The sequence below is a fragment of the Sminthopsis crassicaudata genome, chromosome 1 (assembly GCF_048593235.1).
Source record: "Sminthopsis crassicaudata isolate SCR6 chromosome 1, ASM4859323v1, whole genome shotgun sequence".
Taxonomy (NCBI): Eukaryota; Metazoa; Chordata; class Mammalia; order Dasyuromorphia; family Dasyuridae; genus Sminthopsis; species Sminthopsis crassicaudata.
In genome coordinates, this window is record NC_133617.1 from 46,545,649 (window position 1) to 46,563,134 (window position 17,486).

At 47.9% G+C, this 17,486-nt stretch overlaps 2 protein-coding genes across 3 annotated transcripts; one reads left to right on the forward strand and one right to left on the reverse strand.

Moving 5' to 3' along the window:
• Positions 1 to 1,777: 1,777 nt before the first annotated feature.
• Positions 1,778 to 4,908, forward strand: TRAPPC5 (trafficking protein particle complex subunit 5). 2 transcript variants are annotated; one of them, XM_074300913.1, is made up of 2 exons: positions 1,778 to 1,983; positions 3,341 to 4,908. In XM_074300913.1, exon 2 carries the CDS (start codon positions 3,364 to 3,366, stop codon positions 3,928 to 3,930), a length of 567 nt encoding a protein of 188 aa, XP_074157014.1. In that variant the 5' UTR covers positions 1,778 to 1,983; positions 3,341 to 3,363; the 3' UTR covers positions 3,931 to 4,908. The 2 variants fall into 2 exon arrangements, with proteins under 2 accessions (XP_074157014.1, XP_074157005.1); XM_074300904.1 differs by lacking the exon at positions 1,778 to 1,983 and adding an exon at positions 2,259 to 2,409.
• Positions 4,909 to 7,237: 2,329 nt separating this feature from the next.
• On the reverse strand, positions 7,238 to 16,927 carry FCER2 (Fc epsilon receptor II). The gene is given in 12 exon segments (XM_074300891.1): positions 7,238 to 9,394; positions 9,397 to 9,428; positions 9,746 to 9,852; positions 10,170 to 10,321; positions 11,115 to 11,177; positions 11,523 to 11,612; positions 11,785 to 11,847; positions 12,539 to 12,601; positions 13,586 to 13,648; positions 14,075 to 14,131; positions 14,325 to 14,441; positions 16,780 to 16,927. Coding segments are annotated over 12 exon segments (987 nt in total). The 5' UTR covers positions 16,853 to 16,927; the 3' UTR covers positions 7,238 to 9,287.
• Between the last annotated feature and the right edge of the window lie 559 nt (positions 16,928 to 17,486).

Below are 17,486 nucleotides of genomic sequence, written 5' to 3' on the forward strand. Positions count from 1 at the left end.
TATCTTAGATTTTGCATTTCTAAAGTCAAATTATGATTTCAGATAGTTTAAGGATGCAATTAACTTTTGCTAAGATGATAAATTCAGGTTGCATAGATTTTATAATTTTAAAACTCAAACAATCTTTAGATAATATTGACAAATTATATACCCCATGATTTGTTTGTTATCCCTATAAACATTTAGATAATAATGATAATAATAAACACCCCCCAATTTTTTATAAGACCTTAAAACAAAATAAAACTTATTTCAATTTTTTAAAGAATGGAAAACTTATTTCTGGAGATTTTTTATATAGGAGGAATATATACAACAAACTTGCTTTTAAAGAGTTAGAGGAAATATTTTTTCCCCTTCAGATGATCACTGCTGATTGGCATGGAATCTTTAATTTGATCCATTTCTGATCTGGGCTGGTTTACCCCTCCTTAAGCAGCTAGCTAGGTAAACCCCTAAGACTTCTTTCTGCTTTTGGTTTTAATGGCTTCAAAGCTTGCTAAAAACGTTGCTTGGGACTATGCCACTTAGCATTTATGTGACACTTTGAGATTTGCAATCTCATTTGAGTGTCACAGAAATCCTGTTATTAGGTGGCTATTAAGTGATTTACCCAAGATCACACACTTAGTAGGGTCTTCCTCTATCTACTGCATCACCCAGCTGTATTTCTTTTAACAAATAATATTTTTAATTTTAAAATTTATTTTAATTTAATTTTTATTTTTTTAAACAAATAATACATTTGGTAAATAAGAGCAATAAGAATTTACTTACTAAAATGGACTTACTGAAAAACACCTGTGATCTCAACAACACGAAAGTTCCCCCTGAAGATACGCATTGGGACCAATACAAGGCCTGACCATCCCACTTGAGCATTTCTTGCTCGTGTTCTTTCATGAGTTTTCCATCCCTTAATACTCTTACAGCGGTCCTCCAACTGTTTAAATGGGGGCCGGTTCCCTGTCCCTCAGACTGTGGGAGGCCGGACTAGAGTAAAAGCAAAAACTCTGTCTCCGCCCTCACCCGTTTGCCATAACCCGGCGGGCCGTAGTTTGAGAACCCCTGGTAGTGGAACACTCCAGCTGTCTACTTGTCATCTTTTTCCTTGGCATGTGACCCACCCACCTTATCTTTGTATCGTAAATGTCCCCGATGAAATCTTTTATCCTCACTCTTTGAAGTCCCTCGTTGGTTACATGGGGCGGCCTGATCATACGCACTGTACATCTCCGTTATCTGCCAATCACAATTTTTAATACTTCAGAGACTAGCACATTTCAGTATCATACAGTAACATTGATAGGCTGAGTTTTTGTTTACCTTCTTAATAGATGTCATCATCCCAAATAGCCATTATCTTCATTTTATGACTGAGGAAACTGAGACCCGAAGAAATTATCTTATTCCCACAGGATTCTGACCTTTTCCGCAAGGTCTCTATATTCTGAAAGGTTTTCAGACCAACTAGTTTGAAGACAATGGATGTTTGGGATGATGACATCTTTGATAAGTGGTCAAATTGTATGTGTCCCAAAGGACTGTTTTGCATAAATGTATGATTCGTTATCAATAAATGTTTGATTTGTACATCCATTTGCTGTACCTATTTATCTGGGGGGATGTAAAATTTTTGGGGACCACAAGGGGGCAGGAGTGGAAAAAGTTTAAGCCGCTCGGAAGGACTTCGGGGCTTGCGCCCAGGTTTAGAGCAAGGATCTTATGAAGAAGACGTCACTGACGCTCGCCCCGCCCCCTCACGCCGGCGTTCTGCAGTCGGGACAGCTGCCTCTGAGGCTCGCTTCTCTTTTCTGCGCCTGCGCTCTCCTGTCAGGGCGATCCCTGCTGAGCCCCGCCTCTTCACTCGGCTCTAGGCGGTCTAGGCAGGAGCTGACAGCTGTGGCTGCGCCTGCGCTCTCCGGAGGCTTTTACGGCCGCCGTAAAGAGGCTGTGCCTTGGGCTGCGGCTTTGAAGGGTTTGGTGAGTCTCCTCAAGCCCCCTGCCCTCTTGACTGCACGGGCCCCGTCTCCCTGCGAAGTCCTGCGGGGTTTCCTCGGGCCGGGGGCCGGAGTGTGGGAAGGCCGAGGCCTCGAGGCTCCCGCCCGGGCCGTGCTGCTGTTTCGGGGCCTCCGCCTCAGGAAGGGTTCGCCCTGAGCGATCTCCAAGCACCAGTCGGGATCTCGTTCTCGGCGGCGCCTTGGCGGGAGCTCGGCGCGTGGGGGAGGGGCCGGGCGCGTGGGGGAGGGGCCAGGCGCGTGGGTGGGGTCGTGCCGGGTGGCCAGGTCCAGCCGTTGGGGGTGGACCCCGCGGAGGTCCGCCTTCCTGGGCCCTTCACCTCCGAGCTGGAAGCGGCTATGGAGCCCACCTCCCCTTATTTTACTGGTGCAGAAAAGGAGGCCCAGAAAGGTGAAAGGACTTCCCCAAGGTCACCCAGGAAGGCGGCGGCGGTTGAATCTGGGACCTTTGCGGGGTGGGATGGAGAAAAGAGACGAATGAGCCTTGGGGGCAGGGTCTGCCAGACGTGACTGTCCATCAACCTTCCAATTCCGAGTCTGGATGTGGAGGGTTCAAATCCTGTCTCGGACATTTATTAAATCTTATGCCTCAGTTTCCTCATCTGTAAAATGGGGATAGGAATAGTACCTCCCTCCCAGGGTGGTTGTGAAGACCAAGTGAAATAATTCCTTGCAAAGCATCGTGCAAACCTTAAGTGATATTATTATTATTCGTTTCCATTGGGCCCTAAAGGATTTGTGATTGACTTTGAACTGGTCTGACCTGTCCGGGAGGTCAGGGCTTTGTAGAGCAGCCAGGAGGCCGGAAGAACAGCGTCCCGTTGGCTCCGCTGTGCAAGCCTCAGGTTCTCTTTGGCCCCAGAGCTCAGGACGGAGGGGGTGGGAGTCTCAGGCGCATTTGAAGTCAGTGTAAGGAAAAAGTCGCCAGTAATGAGATTGACTCTTTGGAGGTTAATGAACTCTTCACATGTAGAGCTTCAGGAGAGGCCACGTGACCATTTGCCAAACACGAAGGCCGGGGAGCCTGGCTCAGGAGCGGGCTGGGCTACTTGACCCTCTAGTCCCGTGGCCCTCACACTTTTAAATGGGGGCCGGTTCCCTGTTCCTCTGACGTGGGAGGCCGGGCTAGAGTAAAAACAAAAGCTCCCACTCTGTCTCTGCCCCTCAGCCCGTTTTCATAGCTCAGAGGGCTGCATCTGGCCCGTAGTTTGAGAACCCCTGCTCTAGTCTGATTCTGATCGCTTAGGGAGCCGGGCCTGGAGCGCAGACTTCCGCCTCCCAGCTCCGGGCTCTCTCTGACTTTGTGCTCCCCCCCCCCCCAGGTTGTTCCTACCACCCTGAGGCCATGGATGCAAGATTCACCAGGGGGAAGTCAGCCATCCTGGAGCGGTCCCTCGTGAGGCCCAAGACGGAGGTGAGCCTGAGCGCCTTCTCCCTGCTCTTCTCGGAGCTGGTCCAGTACTGCCAGAACCGCGTGTACTCCGTGGCGGAGCTGCAGGCGCGGCTGGCAGAGCTGGGTCAGCAGGTGGGCGCGCGCGTGCTGGACGGCCTGGCCACTCGGGAAAAGGGCGGCCGCCGGGAGACCCGGGTCCTGGGCGCGCTGCTCTTCGTCAAGGGCGCGGTGTGGCGGGCCCTCTTTGGCAAGGAGGCAGACAAGTTGGAACAAGCCAACGATGACGACAAGACGTACTACATCATCGAGCGCGAACCACTCATCAACACCTACATCTCCGTGCCCAAAGAGAACAGCACGCTCAACTGTGCCAGCTTCACAGCAGGTGTGGTGGAAGCTGTGCTCACCCACAGCGGCTTCCCCGCCAAGGTCACTGCCCACTGGCACAAGGGGACCACCCTCATGATCAAGTTCGACGAGGCTGTCATTGCCCGGGACCGGGCCCTGGATGGTCGCTGAGCACAGACTGGAGAATGCCAGGGCCAGGCCCTCCTTTGTACCTTTGAGCCATCGTCCTTTGTACGCCTGGATCCTTTGTGTTGCCAGATGAACAACCTCCCTGGTCTCCCCACCCCTCACGATGTGAACCCTTATCCCTTGTGGCTCTTGACTTTGTGTTCGGTCACTCGTCCTTGTCTGTAGTTTCTGGTGTCAGGGAGTGAGTTCCCTGGTGTGCTCAGGGACAAGGGGCTCAGGCTCTCTAGGCTTGAACAGGCTAACCTCCCCGGTCTGGGTTTGGCCTTTTTTATGTTTTTCTGTATCATCTCCTGGATGGTATCGGGATGAGTGGGGGTGGGAGAAGGGAGGGTCCACTTTCTGTCACCCTGGGTTTTCTCGATCCTTAACTCTTCTCTGCCTGTTTCCTTGGGGAACTCAGTGTAGGGCTTCTCTACATTGTCAGTTGAGAGACTTGAGCAGGGGGACCAAGTCAGTGAGACTAGCCAAGGAGGACAGGTGATTTCCCTTGAAGAAATTAGGCAGTCCTCTTGCCCAGACCCTCATCTCTTCTTTAGAAGCAACTGCTAGGGGGCATCTGTTTGGAGGACCCGTATCTGATTTCTGGGGGGTGGGGGTGGGATCCCACATAGTTCTTTCCATTGACACACTGGCTGGGGACCAGAAACTGCGCTGTCCCAGTGGTTTCTACTCCTGCTTGAGTAGGGGCAGTACCTTCAATCATCCCCAACCCTGACCTTTTAGTAGCTATTGTACAGTTCGAGGCAGAAATTTTGGATTTCCATCCCAGTTTTAGAGAAGGATTATGGTCAAATGTTTAATCCCTGTCTCACCCCAGGATTCCTCTCTTTCTTCTTGGTTCCTGTCCCTTTCCCCCTCACCCATCTGAATCTTGGGTGATTGTTCAACCCTCTTTTGGGGCTCGGAGGACAGTGAATTGCTGCTAGAAACTGATATTCATTAAAGCTAAGTGTTCCTGGAGATAATCTGTTGTCCTTTTCTTTCTTTGGTCACCTCATACAAAATGGAGCTTAGCATGCCTTCTGTGGCTCCTGTCTTTTCTTGCCCTTCTCTGAGTTCTTGAGTCTGAGAGCTCAGGGGTGGAGTCCAAGCCCAGATTCCTGGTGGTCATGGGTCCTGTGGATGGGAATTCTATGTTGGAATCTTCCCTCTGCTGTTTTCTATCTTTGTGAATTTGGACCTGCCCCTTTCTTCTCTGGACCTCACTTTATTCATTAAAATGAAAGAAATGAACTAGATGATTTCTGAGGTTCTGTCTGACTTTAAATCCTGTGGCTCATTATCATTCTGTTGATGCTTACTTTTCCAAACTAATTATGTTTAGTGAAAAGGACAGGTCTGGACTTCAGTTGTCATTTGAAAAACTTAGAACTGGAAGGGACTTGAAATACCATTTAGACTTCAATAAGATACCAATAATACCAATAAATAGATACCAAAATACCAATAAACTCCAAAACTAGTTTCTCAAGGAATCCTTCCCACCCAGCAATAGAAGTCTTCCATGTAACAGAGAAATTTAAGTAATCAAAACAAATCAACACATTGGCTATGTCTGACAATTCATGGGTCATTCTGTCCCAATAGTTCACTACAAGAGAGGGATATTTTACTATTAGTCCTTTGGAGTTTAAATTTCCTGGTTTATCAAGGTGATTCAGTTCAGTTAACTAAGCATAAAATATTTATTATTATTATTTTTATTATTATTATTATTTTTGTGCCAGACACTGATAAAAGTGACACAAAGACAAGCAAGGAATAACCTTTGCCCTCAAGGAGCTTACAGTCATCTTGGGGAGGGGGTGGGGAGGTTTGAAATGGAAGAAACATGTATACAGGCAATTAAATACAAAATATATGCAAAAATACAAGGCAACTTTTTTGAGCGGGGAGCACCTAAACAACTGGGTGAATTTGGAAAGGCCTCTTGAAGGTGGTACACTAGAGCAGAGCCTTAAAGGAGCTAACAATTTTAAGAGGTGGCGGTATGGAGAAAATGGTCTAGATCCCAGCTTCTTAAACTGATTCACAGCTTCTTAAAAGTTGTGAAATTATGATTGTAGTAAATGTTTGATTTGTATTCTTCCATTATATAACTTTACAGCTGGAGTAACATAAAGATTTCTTAGGCAAGTGGAAAAAGTTTAAGAAGCCCAGATCTAGGTTACTTGTGAAAAGGCAAGGAAATGGAGTCGGATGTCAGCGGGCCAGTTTTACAGGAATGTAGTGTGTGAGAGAGCATAATGAAAACCCAGTCTGAAAGGAGATTTTGGAGGTAGATTGTAAGGCTTTATGCCAAGGAAAGGGGTCTGTAAAAGCAAGGCAGTGAGTGATGTGGTCAAATCTATGCTTTAGGTTGGAGGATGAACTGTTTGAAAGAGCAGCAAGAGACGAGGCAGGGGGACCAAGAAAGCTATTGCAGTAATTGAAAGAAGTAATGAGGGCCCAAGTGAGGCTCTGAGTGAAGAGAAGGGTTCAGATATGAAGGATGTACTTTAGGATCAGTAAGACTTGGTAATTGAATGAATGTGTGGATGAGAAGAATTGAGAATGACTTCCATTTGTGAGACTGTCTGCTTGGAACTGTTCTGGTGTCCTGGACAGAAGGATGGGAATTAGAAGAGATGAATGGGCTTAGAGGAAAAGATGAGTTCTGTTTAAGACTTACTGCGTTTGAGATTGTGCTGGTTCATTAAAGTTTGAGAGTTAGGATTGCAGCTCAGGAGATAAGTGAGAATGTAATAGATTTGGGAGTCTTGTGAATGTAGATAATAGAACACATTGGAAGTGATAAGATAATGAATTTAGATTGTAGGTAGTGAGAAAGAAGAGAGCGAACAGATCCTTGGGATACAGAGGTCTGATGCTTTTGATTATTTTTCCTTTACATGATTATTTACAGTTTTATTGTATTAGTTCTCTTCCCTTTTCATGGAATCATTTCATACAAGTCTTTTCAGATTTTTACCAAATTCTTCATTTTCATCTTGGCATAAAAATAATCACTTGCATTCACATATCATGACTTGTTCAGCCATATCTTAGTTAATAGGTATCTACTTTTTTCCAATTTTTTGTTACCATAAAAATTATTCCTATAATTAAATATTTTTGTATACCTTTCTCTCTGAGATCTAATCCAACTCCCACATGAGAAACTGAATCCCAGAGAAGGAACGCGCCCTCATACAAGCAAGTCAGTTGGCAACATGGTGGTTAGACTTGGATGTCTAACCTAGGCTCTGTCACTAGCCTATTTCATGACCTGGGGACCTTTCGGGCCTCATTTTCTCTTTTTTTACAAAAAAATTTTACAAAATGAGTGATTTGGATTTGCTGATCTCAGCCTCTTCTAGTGTTAGTATCTGTGACTATGACAATAGTTAATGGCTTTATTTCCATGACCCAAGCAGTCACTCATGGTTAGTGCCCTCTCCCCCTTCCTTGGTGGCTCCTGCTCCTAAAGTCCAAGGGCTCATGCCAGGGAACCACCTTGAAGACTGAATGGGGAATAGGAGAATGAATGGTACTTCCAAGCTGAGGATTTGGCTCTTGTGCCTGTGAGGAAGATCCCCCTGCATCAGCATGAACATGGGCAGTTTGGAAAGTTCCTCCATTAGTAGTTCAATCAGTTCATGGTCCTTTTTGAGCCCTTATTCTCTTTATGAGTCTGAGGAGTGAGGGAGCAGAGCCCTGTTAATGAAATCCCAGGCCCGAGAGTTTCTACACACGGATGTTCTTGATGAGCATTTGTGTAAAAAATGAGCTGAGAATTCAGGATAAAAGAACAGGAGGCTTTTGTTGTCAGCAGTTGCAGATAGGAGACCTCCTAGCTTGTACTGGGAATGGGGAGAGAGGATGTCAGGAAAAAGGGTGAGGACATGATTTGGGGAAAAACAAGTCTGGGAAATTGGTCATGGAGTTTAAGGGCTGAGTGGGGGAGGGCAAATAGTTCTTCTGTGATCAGTCTTGGGAAAGTTCCCAGGGATGTTGTCACTATTCTTTCAGTGAGCTCTGGATCGAGAACCAGAAAAGCCTTTAGAAACCTGGCCAACTTCTCATTTGCATACAGGAGCAAATAGAGTCAGAGAAGGAAAGAGACTTGTCCAGCAAGGCTCTGGTGGGCCATGGCTGGCTAGCGAGCTATAGGGGTGTGAGTTTGGGGAAGGGAGGACATGGACAGACAGCAGCTGGGGATCTGGGAAGAGAGCCTTGGATCTGGGGTCAGAAGAACTGGGCCCAATCTCAGCTCTGCCACTTACTACTGACTCGGGACAGATCCCTTATCTCTGGGCCACATTTTCCCCAAATGTAAGATGAGACGGAACCAGATGAACTTTAAGGACCCATTCATCTCCAGATCCTATGGGAGGCAGGTGACTGACCTATCTATATATTTTGCTCTTTCAAGCTTCCTGGAGACATTAGGGACCAGGATTTGATGATTCTCTCAGAACACTTTCAGTCTTTTGTGTGCCTAGGAATGGAACTGAGGGAGGGGCAGCAATAGTGAGACTTGAGGAATGAGGTCTGGTGGGGTGGGCAAAGGGAACAGGTAGGGAAGGCGGAATGTGGCCTCTCCGAGAACCAGGTTTGGCTGTGGCTCAGGTGGGTGTGCAGTCCTAGACCTTAGTGTGCCATAAGCTGGGCTAGAAGCCTTAGTGCTCTCATCTATAAATAGGGTGGCTGCTATCCTGGACTAGGTCAGGACCAGAGATAGTGAGAAGTCCAGAAGACTTCTGGTTGCTGAAGAACTGAAGAAAAACTCGTTTTCCTGGTAGTGGTGGGCTGTTATGATCTGCCCTGTGAACACAGTTCCTCTCTTGATTGAACAGTGTGAGTCTGGCTCCATTCTTTGACTCATTGGGGCAGAGTGGGAGGGAGGAGAAGAACCAGAACAAAGTCAGCCTTCCCTGCCTTATCTTGGAAACTCTATCCAAGAATTTGGTGGGTGAAGAAGCAAATAAGAGTGTGAGCATCTGGACATCCTGGGATGGAGGACGGAGAGTTTAGGGGAGATTGGCACTGGAGATCTGGCCTTCCCTTCAGTTTCGGGAAAAGTGAGGGCTTTTGGCTCTCCCATTCCCGGGGTTCTCTGACTCCTAATCCTGGACTAGGACCCAAACCCCTACCCCCCAGTGTCCAGTCCCTTCCTGAGCCAAAAGCTGGGATAGGATGGATGCAGGATCAGGGACAAAGTTTTAGATCCAGGGTTAGGAGGGGAATTCCTCCCTGATCCTTCTTGATGAGAAATAAAAAAACTTTTTGACCCTGCTATGCCAGGGCTAAAGCTGAGTGTTAGCCTTGGGTTGTAGGCTCTGGGCCATGGTCAGTGGTCAGCATGTAGCCAGCTTCTCGCAGATCCAGCTATCCTGTTGCCCCCGGCAGTAGGCATCATTCCATTTGCCATTGAAGCGGCGCATTGCCACGCAGTCCTCCCCTGACCCTGGTTGTTGGGCTCCCCTGGGCTCCAGTTGCTGAAAAGCAGATAATTTCCAGAGTAAGAGAGAGAGAGAGAGAGATGGAGACAGAGACAGAGAGAGAGAGAAGGAGGGAAGGAGAGAGGGAGGGAAAGAGGGCAGGAGGGAAAGGGGGAGGGAGGGGGAGAGAAGGAGATGGAGAGACAGAGACAGAGAAAAAGACAGAGATTGAGAGAAGAGAGAGAGAGACTGACACACACACACAAAGACAGAGACAGAGGGAGGGAGGGAGAGAGAAATGGAGAGACAAAAAACTGTAAGCATGGCTTGGGCTTCCACTTCATTTCATCTCCTTAGATCTTCCCCCAACTCACGTGTAGTTCAGGGGACTCCCATCCATCCATTGGAACTCGCCCTCTATGTCCAGGTCTCGGAGGCCAATCCAACAACCTTTGTTATTAGCGTTCTTGGTTAGGAAGGCCTGAGGGAAGGTCAAGCAATTGGTTAGAGCCCCCAAGGGCCAAGATCTCTGGGTCTGCAGCCTTGCCTCCCTTAGGCCCCATCACCACCTGGGCCATCAGACATCCCTTTTACAGACCCAGCCTTAACCCCTAAGTAGAGCCATTTCATCCTATCCCCATCAGTCCAGCCTTCTGGAAAGGGAGGAAAGCATCCCCAGAGCCTCTTCCTCAGGCTAGCCCTTAGTCCCTCTGAGAACTTCCTACATTCTAGGAGGAATCCACCTTGGGGCTGAGGTCACTCTCAGCTCAGTTCAGACCTCCTTGGGGGACATCCCACCTGTTCCTCTCTGCTTTTGATGCTGACCAGCCGGCCCTGAAGGTTAATGCAGGCAAACTTGGCCTGGGACCATGTCTTGGGCTCCTTCCCAAAAAAGTAGCATTTCTTCTGGAAGAATAGCCAGTCTTCTGGGCAGTTTGTGCAGACAGAGCCTTTAGAAAGAGAAAGAGGCAAGCAAAGGGGTCAGGGCCCAGGAAGCGCCCAGCCGCCACTCGTGGCTGTCTGCAGGGGTTTTTCTTGTGAGATAAGGAGATGAGCACAGAGTTGTAGGGAAAGGGCTTGGAGGACATCACCAGCGTCACTCCCAGCCTGCCGGCGATCGCCATTAACAGCGTCCCCTCTGCTGTCATCCCCAGGCTCACCATCACCTTTATGACTAAACCATCTCCATCATCCTTACCACTGAATAGCACTGCCACCATCACAGTCATGGCCACGGCCGCCATTGTCTTTATTACCTCCACTACCATCACTTCTACAGGCAGTGGGGAGAGAGCTGGATCTGGGGTTGAGTTCCAATCCAGTCTCAGACACTTATCAAACTCTGGGTAAGTCACAACCTCAGTTTGCCTCAACTGTAAAATGGGGCAATGGGACCCAGCTCCCAGGATTGCCAGGAGATAATATTTTTAGAGCTTAGGTCAGGTCTCTGCTATAGAAATGCTAGTTCCTATTCCCTTTTCACCACCAACAATCAGACCATCACTATCCCCTGCCGCCGGCACCATCACACAGCAGTGACGCCTTCGCCACTCTCCCTGGGCTCATGGCCACCACTATTTGCCATTGTCACCGACATCACAACCATCTCTGCCATTTTTTCAGCCCTTTCAGGCTCTACCATGACCGCCATCACCAGCAGCACCTCCAGCATCCTTAGCACTCCCCGCCCCATCACTATCCTTAGCCATGAACGCCTCTAACGTCATCAGCCTGAGTCCTCACCCTGGGTTGGCCTGGCTGTGGGCTCTTCTTCAAGGCTGTCCAGTCGTGGGGGGAGCCGAGAAGCTATGGGGGGAGGGAGGGAGAAGAGGGAAAAACTGTCCGTCCCAGGCATTGCCATCACCACCACCAACTGTGACCATCATGGCTACCGACAACACTAAGAGCTACGTGTGAGGGAGTTTGGGCAGGTGGTCCCTGCCCAAGGGGAGTGGGGCAGAGACTGGGCTCTCTGAGTGTGGAAATGAGGAAGGAAGACAGACAAAACACAGAAAGTCTGTAGATGAGTCCAGAGAGGCCGGAGGGGGGAGGGGAGGCTGTTGGGCCTGAGGATTCAGCTCTGGGAAAGGAGAAGGAGGGGCAGAGTGGGTGAAGTGGAGAGGGCCCTACCCTCGCCCCTCGCCCTCTCACCATTCGCCCTTTGGAATTCCATCCAGAGCTTCTGGATCTCTTCCTGCAGTTTTTCCCGAGCTTGAACGGCGTCGTTCTTCTCATTCAGCACTGTGGATATTGGGGACATTGGGGATGGGAGAGCTTCCTTTAGGACTGTTGTCTTTTGGGGTCAAGTCTCCACCCTTCCTCCCTCACCTTTTTCTGTCCCCATTCTTCAGTTCTTTGTATTCCCATGAGCCTGGGCCCCCACAACCCTCCTCCTCTATTCCCACCTTCTCACCCTGCGATTTGAAGGCTGTGCTGTCTTTTTCAAGTCTGTCCAGTTGGTCAGACACCTGAGTACCTGGGGTAGAGGGATGGGAAGAAGGGAGAACTGTTCGTCTCAGGCAGAGGCATAACCCACAAAACCATCCCCTCTTACACCCTCTGTCCCTCCCTCCCCTCACACACCCCATCTCCAAGGGCTCCCTCCCTCACAGCTTATGTTCTTTAAGCTCTTCATTTCTCATGACCTTTGCTCTTCATCCTCTGCATTCCCCCAGCCCACCATATTATCCCTTCTCCTATTTGACATCCCACATGTCTCTAAGCCCTGAGATTTTAAGGCTGTCTTGTTCTTCAAGATCTTAGAAAATTGACTTTTGAAGAACGGGGTCAGTTTGTAGGGACAAACTGACCCTTCTGGGCAGATGGCCTCCAAGTTTCCCAGTCCCCAGTTCCTTGTCCTGTGATCCTCTCTGGAGCTTGGGGGCCACCACAGGTGAACTCCTAAACACATTTCTCTAGATCAACTCACGGTCAACCCTTCTCCAGGGTTAACGGAGCTGGATCTCTGCCATTCTACACCTTTGCCCCAACCCACTGAGAGACTGAATCAGCTCAGAGATTGGAGCCGGGCTTTGGGGCCCAGAGGTGTAAAGGCATGATCAAGGAGTCTTGGGGAAAGTTGAGCTGTTTGCCTTTGTTACCAAGGAAGGCAAAGATTCATCATACTGTCCCCCCAGTTACAGGCACCCATCATGGAGCTTTCTCACCTTTAGATTTCATGGTTGTCTGGTCTTCCTGGACTTTGTGCAGGGTCTTGGAGAGCTGAGAGACTTTAGGGGAAAGGGAGAAGAAGGTTGGTCTTGGGGATGGATGCTGCCTCCAGAGCAGGTCTCCAGCACTAGTCCCACCCAGGGCTGGGATTTGAAAGGGACCTACAATCCATCTCTTTACTTGAACAGAAACCATTCTGCCAGCTCTAGGACAGCTCCAGAAAGTGATCATTTCAGCTCTGGTGGAAGACCTCTAGAGGGCTTCCAAGGGAAGGCCATTGAAGTTTGGGACAATCATATTTGTTAGGAGGTTTCCTTCACATTGAGTCTAAATTTGCCTCTCGGTAATTTATACTTTCACTATAGCTTATTCTTAAGCAGAATAAGTCTCTTCTCTATTTTACAACTCCCCTTGAATATTGCTCTTAAATTCCCTCTTCTCTTCACCATATTAGACATCCTTAGTTGGGATCTTAGTTTGACATCCTTAGGTCTTTCACTATCCTTGCTGCTCTCTGAGACAATTTCCAGGACAGTCAGTGTCTTCCCCAAATGGTGGTTCCCATAATAGAGAATCATGAGTGAGCTCTGACCAAGACAGCACTGTGGGACGTTGCCTCCACCAGCAGCATTATCAACCCCGGACACTAGAGCTCGCTTTATGCTGCTTAAGAACATTATTTTTCTGCCGAATCACACTGTTGATCCATCGTCCACTAAATTGCCAGGGCTTTTTGTGAGTAGAGAAGGGGAGAGATTCTGGCCATTCCTCCCAGGTCTTCTTGGCAGTATGGCAAATGGAGTGGTGGAGTCGTATCCCTCTGTCCCCTAGGATGTCCCAAGGGCTGATATATCTTTGTCATATGGGCTCAGAGGGGAAGGGACTTCCTGAAGGTCAGTTACTCTCCCGCCAGCTCCCAGGGGCCATCTCTCAGCCTGGTATTCATATTAGCACCCTGGCCTTCATGTTAACCTGGATCTATCTCCCCAGTTCTTCCATAAACCCTCCAGAATGACCTCAGCTACACCTAGCCTGAGACTCACCGTTATTTTTGAAGTCCCACTGATCCACCTGTAGCTGCTTGATGATAGTCACAGTCCCAGAGTCTGAGAGAAGAAACAGGAGAAGGTCAGAGGGTGGGCCAAAAATCACTCCAGAAGACAAGGGGGGCTATTTAAGAAGTCCTTCGATGGTCTGAGGCTGGGGGCCTGACTTTGAGGGATCAGGGATTATTGCAGGATACATAGGTCACAGAGATACTCTGGATTCTACAAGCCTGTGTCAGAGGAACATGAAAAGCCCCCAGGATTGAAGCAGTCAGAGGCTCGAGTCACCGCTAGGTAGTGATGCAGCCACATTCCTCCCGGAGCCACAGGCTCTTCATCTGCAGATTGGTTCTGTGCTCCATTTCTGGGAGGGGGGTGTTGGGGAACAAAAGAGATGCTGGGGTGAGGCTGTTGGGGAGTTGGGATCTTTGAGTCCAGGGCTGAGAAAGGGATATAATAAAGGCTCTCATTGGGTGACTTACGTACCATTGTGAGGCACACAGGACTTCTGAAGCTTCTCCAAATCCTGAGCTATCTCTTTGTCTAGAGGAATCAAGGCAATGTGAGTATTAATCTTTTCCACCTACCCTTCCCCTGGCTCCCCGTTTCCCCCTCTCCCTGGGTCCCCCAGTCCTTCCATTAGGTTTTCAGATGAATTATTTGAAGAACTAGTCCTGGAGTAAGAAGTAGGGGCCAGAGGCCTTATATGAGGGAGGAGGAGTGGAACGATTCTTACACCGGGTGAGGAACAAGAATAGGAGGGTTCCCCACAGAGCCACGGAGATCACCAGCACAAAGATAAAGAGGAGCACACTCTTCCCACAGGTCTTCTGGCCGGGCAGCTTAGTGAATCCTGGGAGTCAGAGGAAGAAGACAAGAGGAAACGGTGAAGGAGGGGCCAGATGAGGAAGTTAGGTTCTAGCTGTGTCCTGTGACTTAATCTGGTCCCGGGCCTCCTTTGGGAGACTTCTCTCAGAGCTCCTTAGCAGGTGAAGGGACCCTGAGAAAGGCCAGGTGGTTGGGGGGGGGGCGTTAGAAGGAGTCCTTCAGGACAAAATTCAATTCATCAAGCATCTATTAAGTTCCTACCTTGGGCCAGGCACTAGGTTAGGCCTTGATGATATAGAAACAAAAATACAAATATGGATTATGGGCAAAGTAAGTGACTAGTTCCTACAAGTATTAAATCTGTCAGGCTAACCCTCCGACTCCATTGGAAAAGACACAGAGGTTGGGAAAGGATGAAGGCAAAAGGAAAAGGGGATGGCGGAGAAATAGATACCATCATGGAAACAAGGAACTTGTTCTAGAAGGGCCTGGTGGGCCGTGGTCCCATGGGCTACAAAGAACCCAGTTATGACTGAACAACAACCACCCTGACGTCACATGCCACACTACTGGATCCTCCTGTCAGCATGGCTATAGGAGTCTGAGAGATGCTTATTGTTGGTTCCCTTAGGTGCTGGCTCAGAGGAGATTCAAAGGTGAAGAGCTGTCTTTGCCTGGATCTCCCATATCTGAATCTCCCCATCCTCATCTCTATCTGTATCAGTGACTCTACTATTTATGTCTATCTAATCATCTATATCTAGTTCCCCTATCATATTTCCTCTACCATGTAGATAGAAACGTGTTTGTATGTGCATGTCTATATGTACATACACATAAATACATACATATACATGCATATGCATGTATAAAATATACATATACATATTTATACACATATATTTTTTGTGGGGGAATGGCCTTTCCCACCTCCCCCAGGCTGGAAGTGCAGGGACCACTCATGAATGTAACCCTATTACTGATCATCATGGAGCTTTGACTCCTGACTCCAGCCTCTTTGATCCTCCTTAAGCAGATTGGTGGTTCTTTGCTGCCAGGGGCTCACTGTATCTAGACCCCCGGATAGCCCGGCCCACCGTAGCTCAGAACGCTTAAGCTCAAGGTATTCACCATCCTCAGCCTCCTTAACAGCAAGAATTGCAAGCATGCACCCTTCTCATCCTCTGTCCATATACAAGCTCAGCTACAGCCTCACATTCTGCATCTTTCCATATCCTTAAAGTCCTTCAATACCTCTTCCATCTCTCCATTATCCCATGTGCCTATCTCTGGTGTCTACACTATTACTTACTGTCCGTATGACCTTGTGCTAGTTAGGTGGCTTAGAGTGATAGAATAGGAGTCAGTAAGTTCTGAGTTCAGATCCTGCCCTTGCATCTTTCCAAGGTGTGATCCTAGGCTAGTCACTTTATCTCTCTCTGCCTCAGCTGTTTCATCTATAAAATGAGGATAATAACAATAATACCGACTTCACAGAGTTGTGGGAATTGAATGAGATAATATTTATCAAGTGCTTCAAATCTCAATGAGCTATATAAATGTTTACCATTTAGATTCTCAGTCTCTATGGGTCTCAGTTTACTCATCTGTAAAATGAATCTGTTAGACTAGATGATCTCTAAGGATTTTTTTTTTTTTTTTGGTCTTCAAATCTATTATCTCAGGGTCTCATTTCCCTGTCTTTCCATAATCCCAACCCAAACACTAAAAGCACACTTCCCATATCCTAAACTCTCCTTTCCTCCTCTTAACTCTCCATGTCTGGAGTGCCTTTGCTCTTGTAGAATCCTAGGGATTAGAGCCTTAGTGATCTTTCTGGTAAAAACCTCTCACTTTAAATGTGAGTAAAATGAGTTCCAGAGAAGGGATGGGATTCTCTCTTTTCTCTTCTCCTGTTCTCTTCCTGATTACTATTAGTATGGCATTATTATAGCATTATAACAGAGAAAAACCTGGTTTTGAATTATTTTCAAATGCTAGCTCTTCTTTTTGGGCAAATCACTTAACTTTCCTGGGTCTCAGTTTGCTCATCTGTAGAGTGAAGTAGGTTTAAATATACGGTCTTTGAGCCAACCAAGAATAGAAAGGGAAGGTCTGACTCAGGCTCAGACAGCCTGGTCAGGGAAAATGAGTCTTGGAAGGATGCCATCCTACGGGGCTCAGTTACCTCATACTCTGGCAGCCACCAGCCCCTTGAAAGCCCACTGAATGCCAAGAGTTTGGGGTTCACTGGGGGGAAGAAGGCAGGCAGGAGGTTCAGCACAGTTAGTTTGGGGTCATCTCCAGTCCTCCCAGTCCCTCCAGTCCTGTATCCCCTCCCCACCCGCTCCACGTGGCCTCACCCTGACTTCTCGGAGACATCCTCCTGATTTCCACTTGGTCTGAGTAACCGTTCCACTTGGCCTCGGGCTCCATCAGAGCTCTGAAGGCTTCAGCCCAGTTTTGTAGTGGGTGGGATGACTAAGGGGAGGGAGGGCGGGGCCTTTGCTCTGAAAACCAGCACAAGGCTTTTTTCTTCCTTCTCTTCCTCCTACTCTCATCCTTTCCTAGAAATCCCCAGGATTTGAAAAAAAGGAGAATACTCAGAGTTCTATGAATGGCCTTCCTGCTCCTTTCCTTCTCATCATGCTCAGGCACAGGAGAGCAGCCATCCCTAAAAGAATTTGGGCTTCCCAGTTCTTCCAGTGTCTGTTGCTGTTAGGACCAAGGGTACTAGAGACACCAATCAGTACTAGGATCTTGCAGAAGTGATAGTGAGATTGCTTAATTTTCCTTCCACAATTTCCCCAAGAGGAGTCCTCTAGCACTTGCCAAAGAGCCTGCAGTAGTGATCCATTTCTCTGGAGAGGAATGAGTAAGGCTCAGATTCTTGGTTAAGAGTAGAAGACTTAAAACAGACCATGGACTCCTCTTCCCAAATTCAATCAACTCCACTGGTTATGTGCTATTCCCAGGATCAAATAAAAAGTCTTTTCTTTGACTTATTTTTATTTTTTTAGTTTATTTTAAATACACATTGTTTTATGAATTATGTTGGGAGAGAAAAATC

Coding starts and splice junctions, on each gene's coding strand:
- TRAPPC5 (XM_074300904.1), top strand. CDS start 2,358: ATGGAGCCCACCTCCCCTTATTTTACTGGTGCAGAAAAGGAGGCCCAG. Junction 2,410..3,340: donor AGAAAAGGAGGCCCAGAAAG/GTGAAAGGACTT, acceptor CCCCCCCCCCAG/GTTGTTCCTACCACCCTGAG.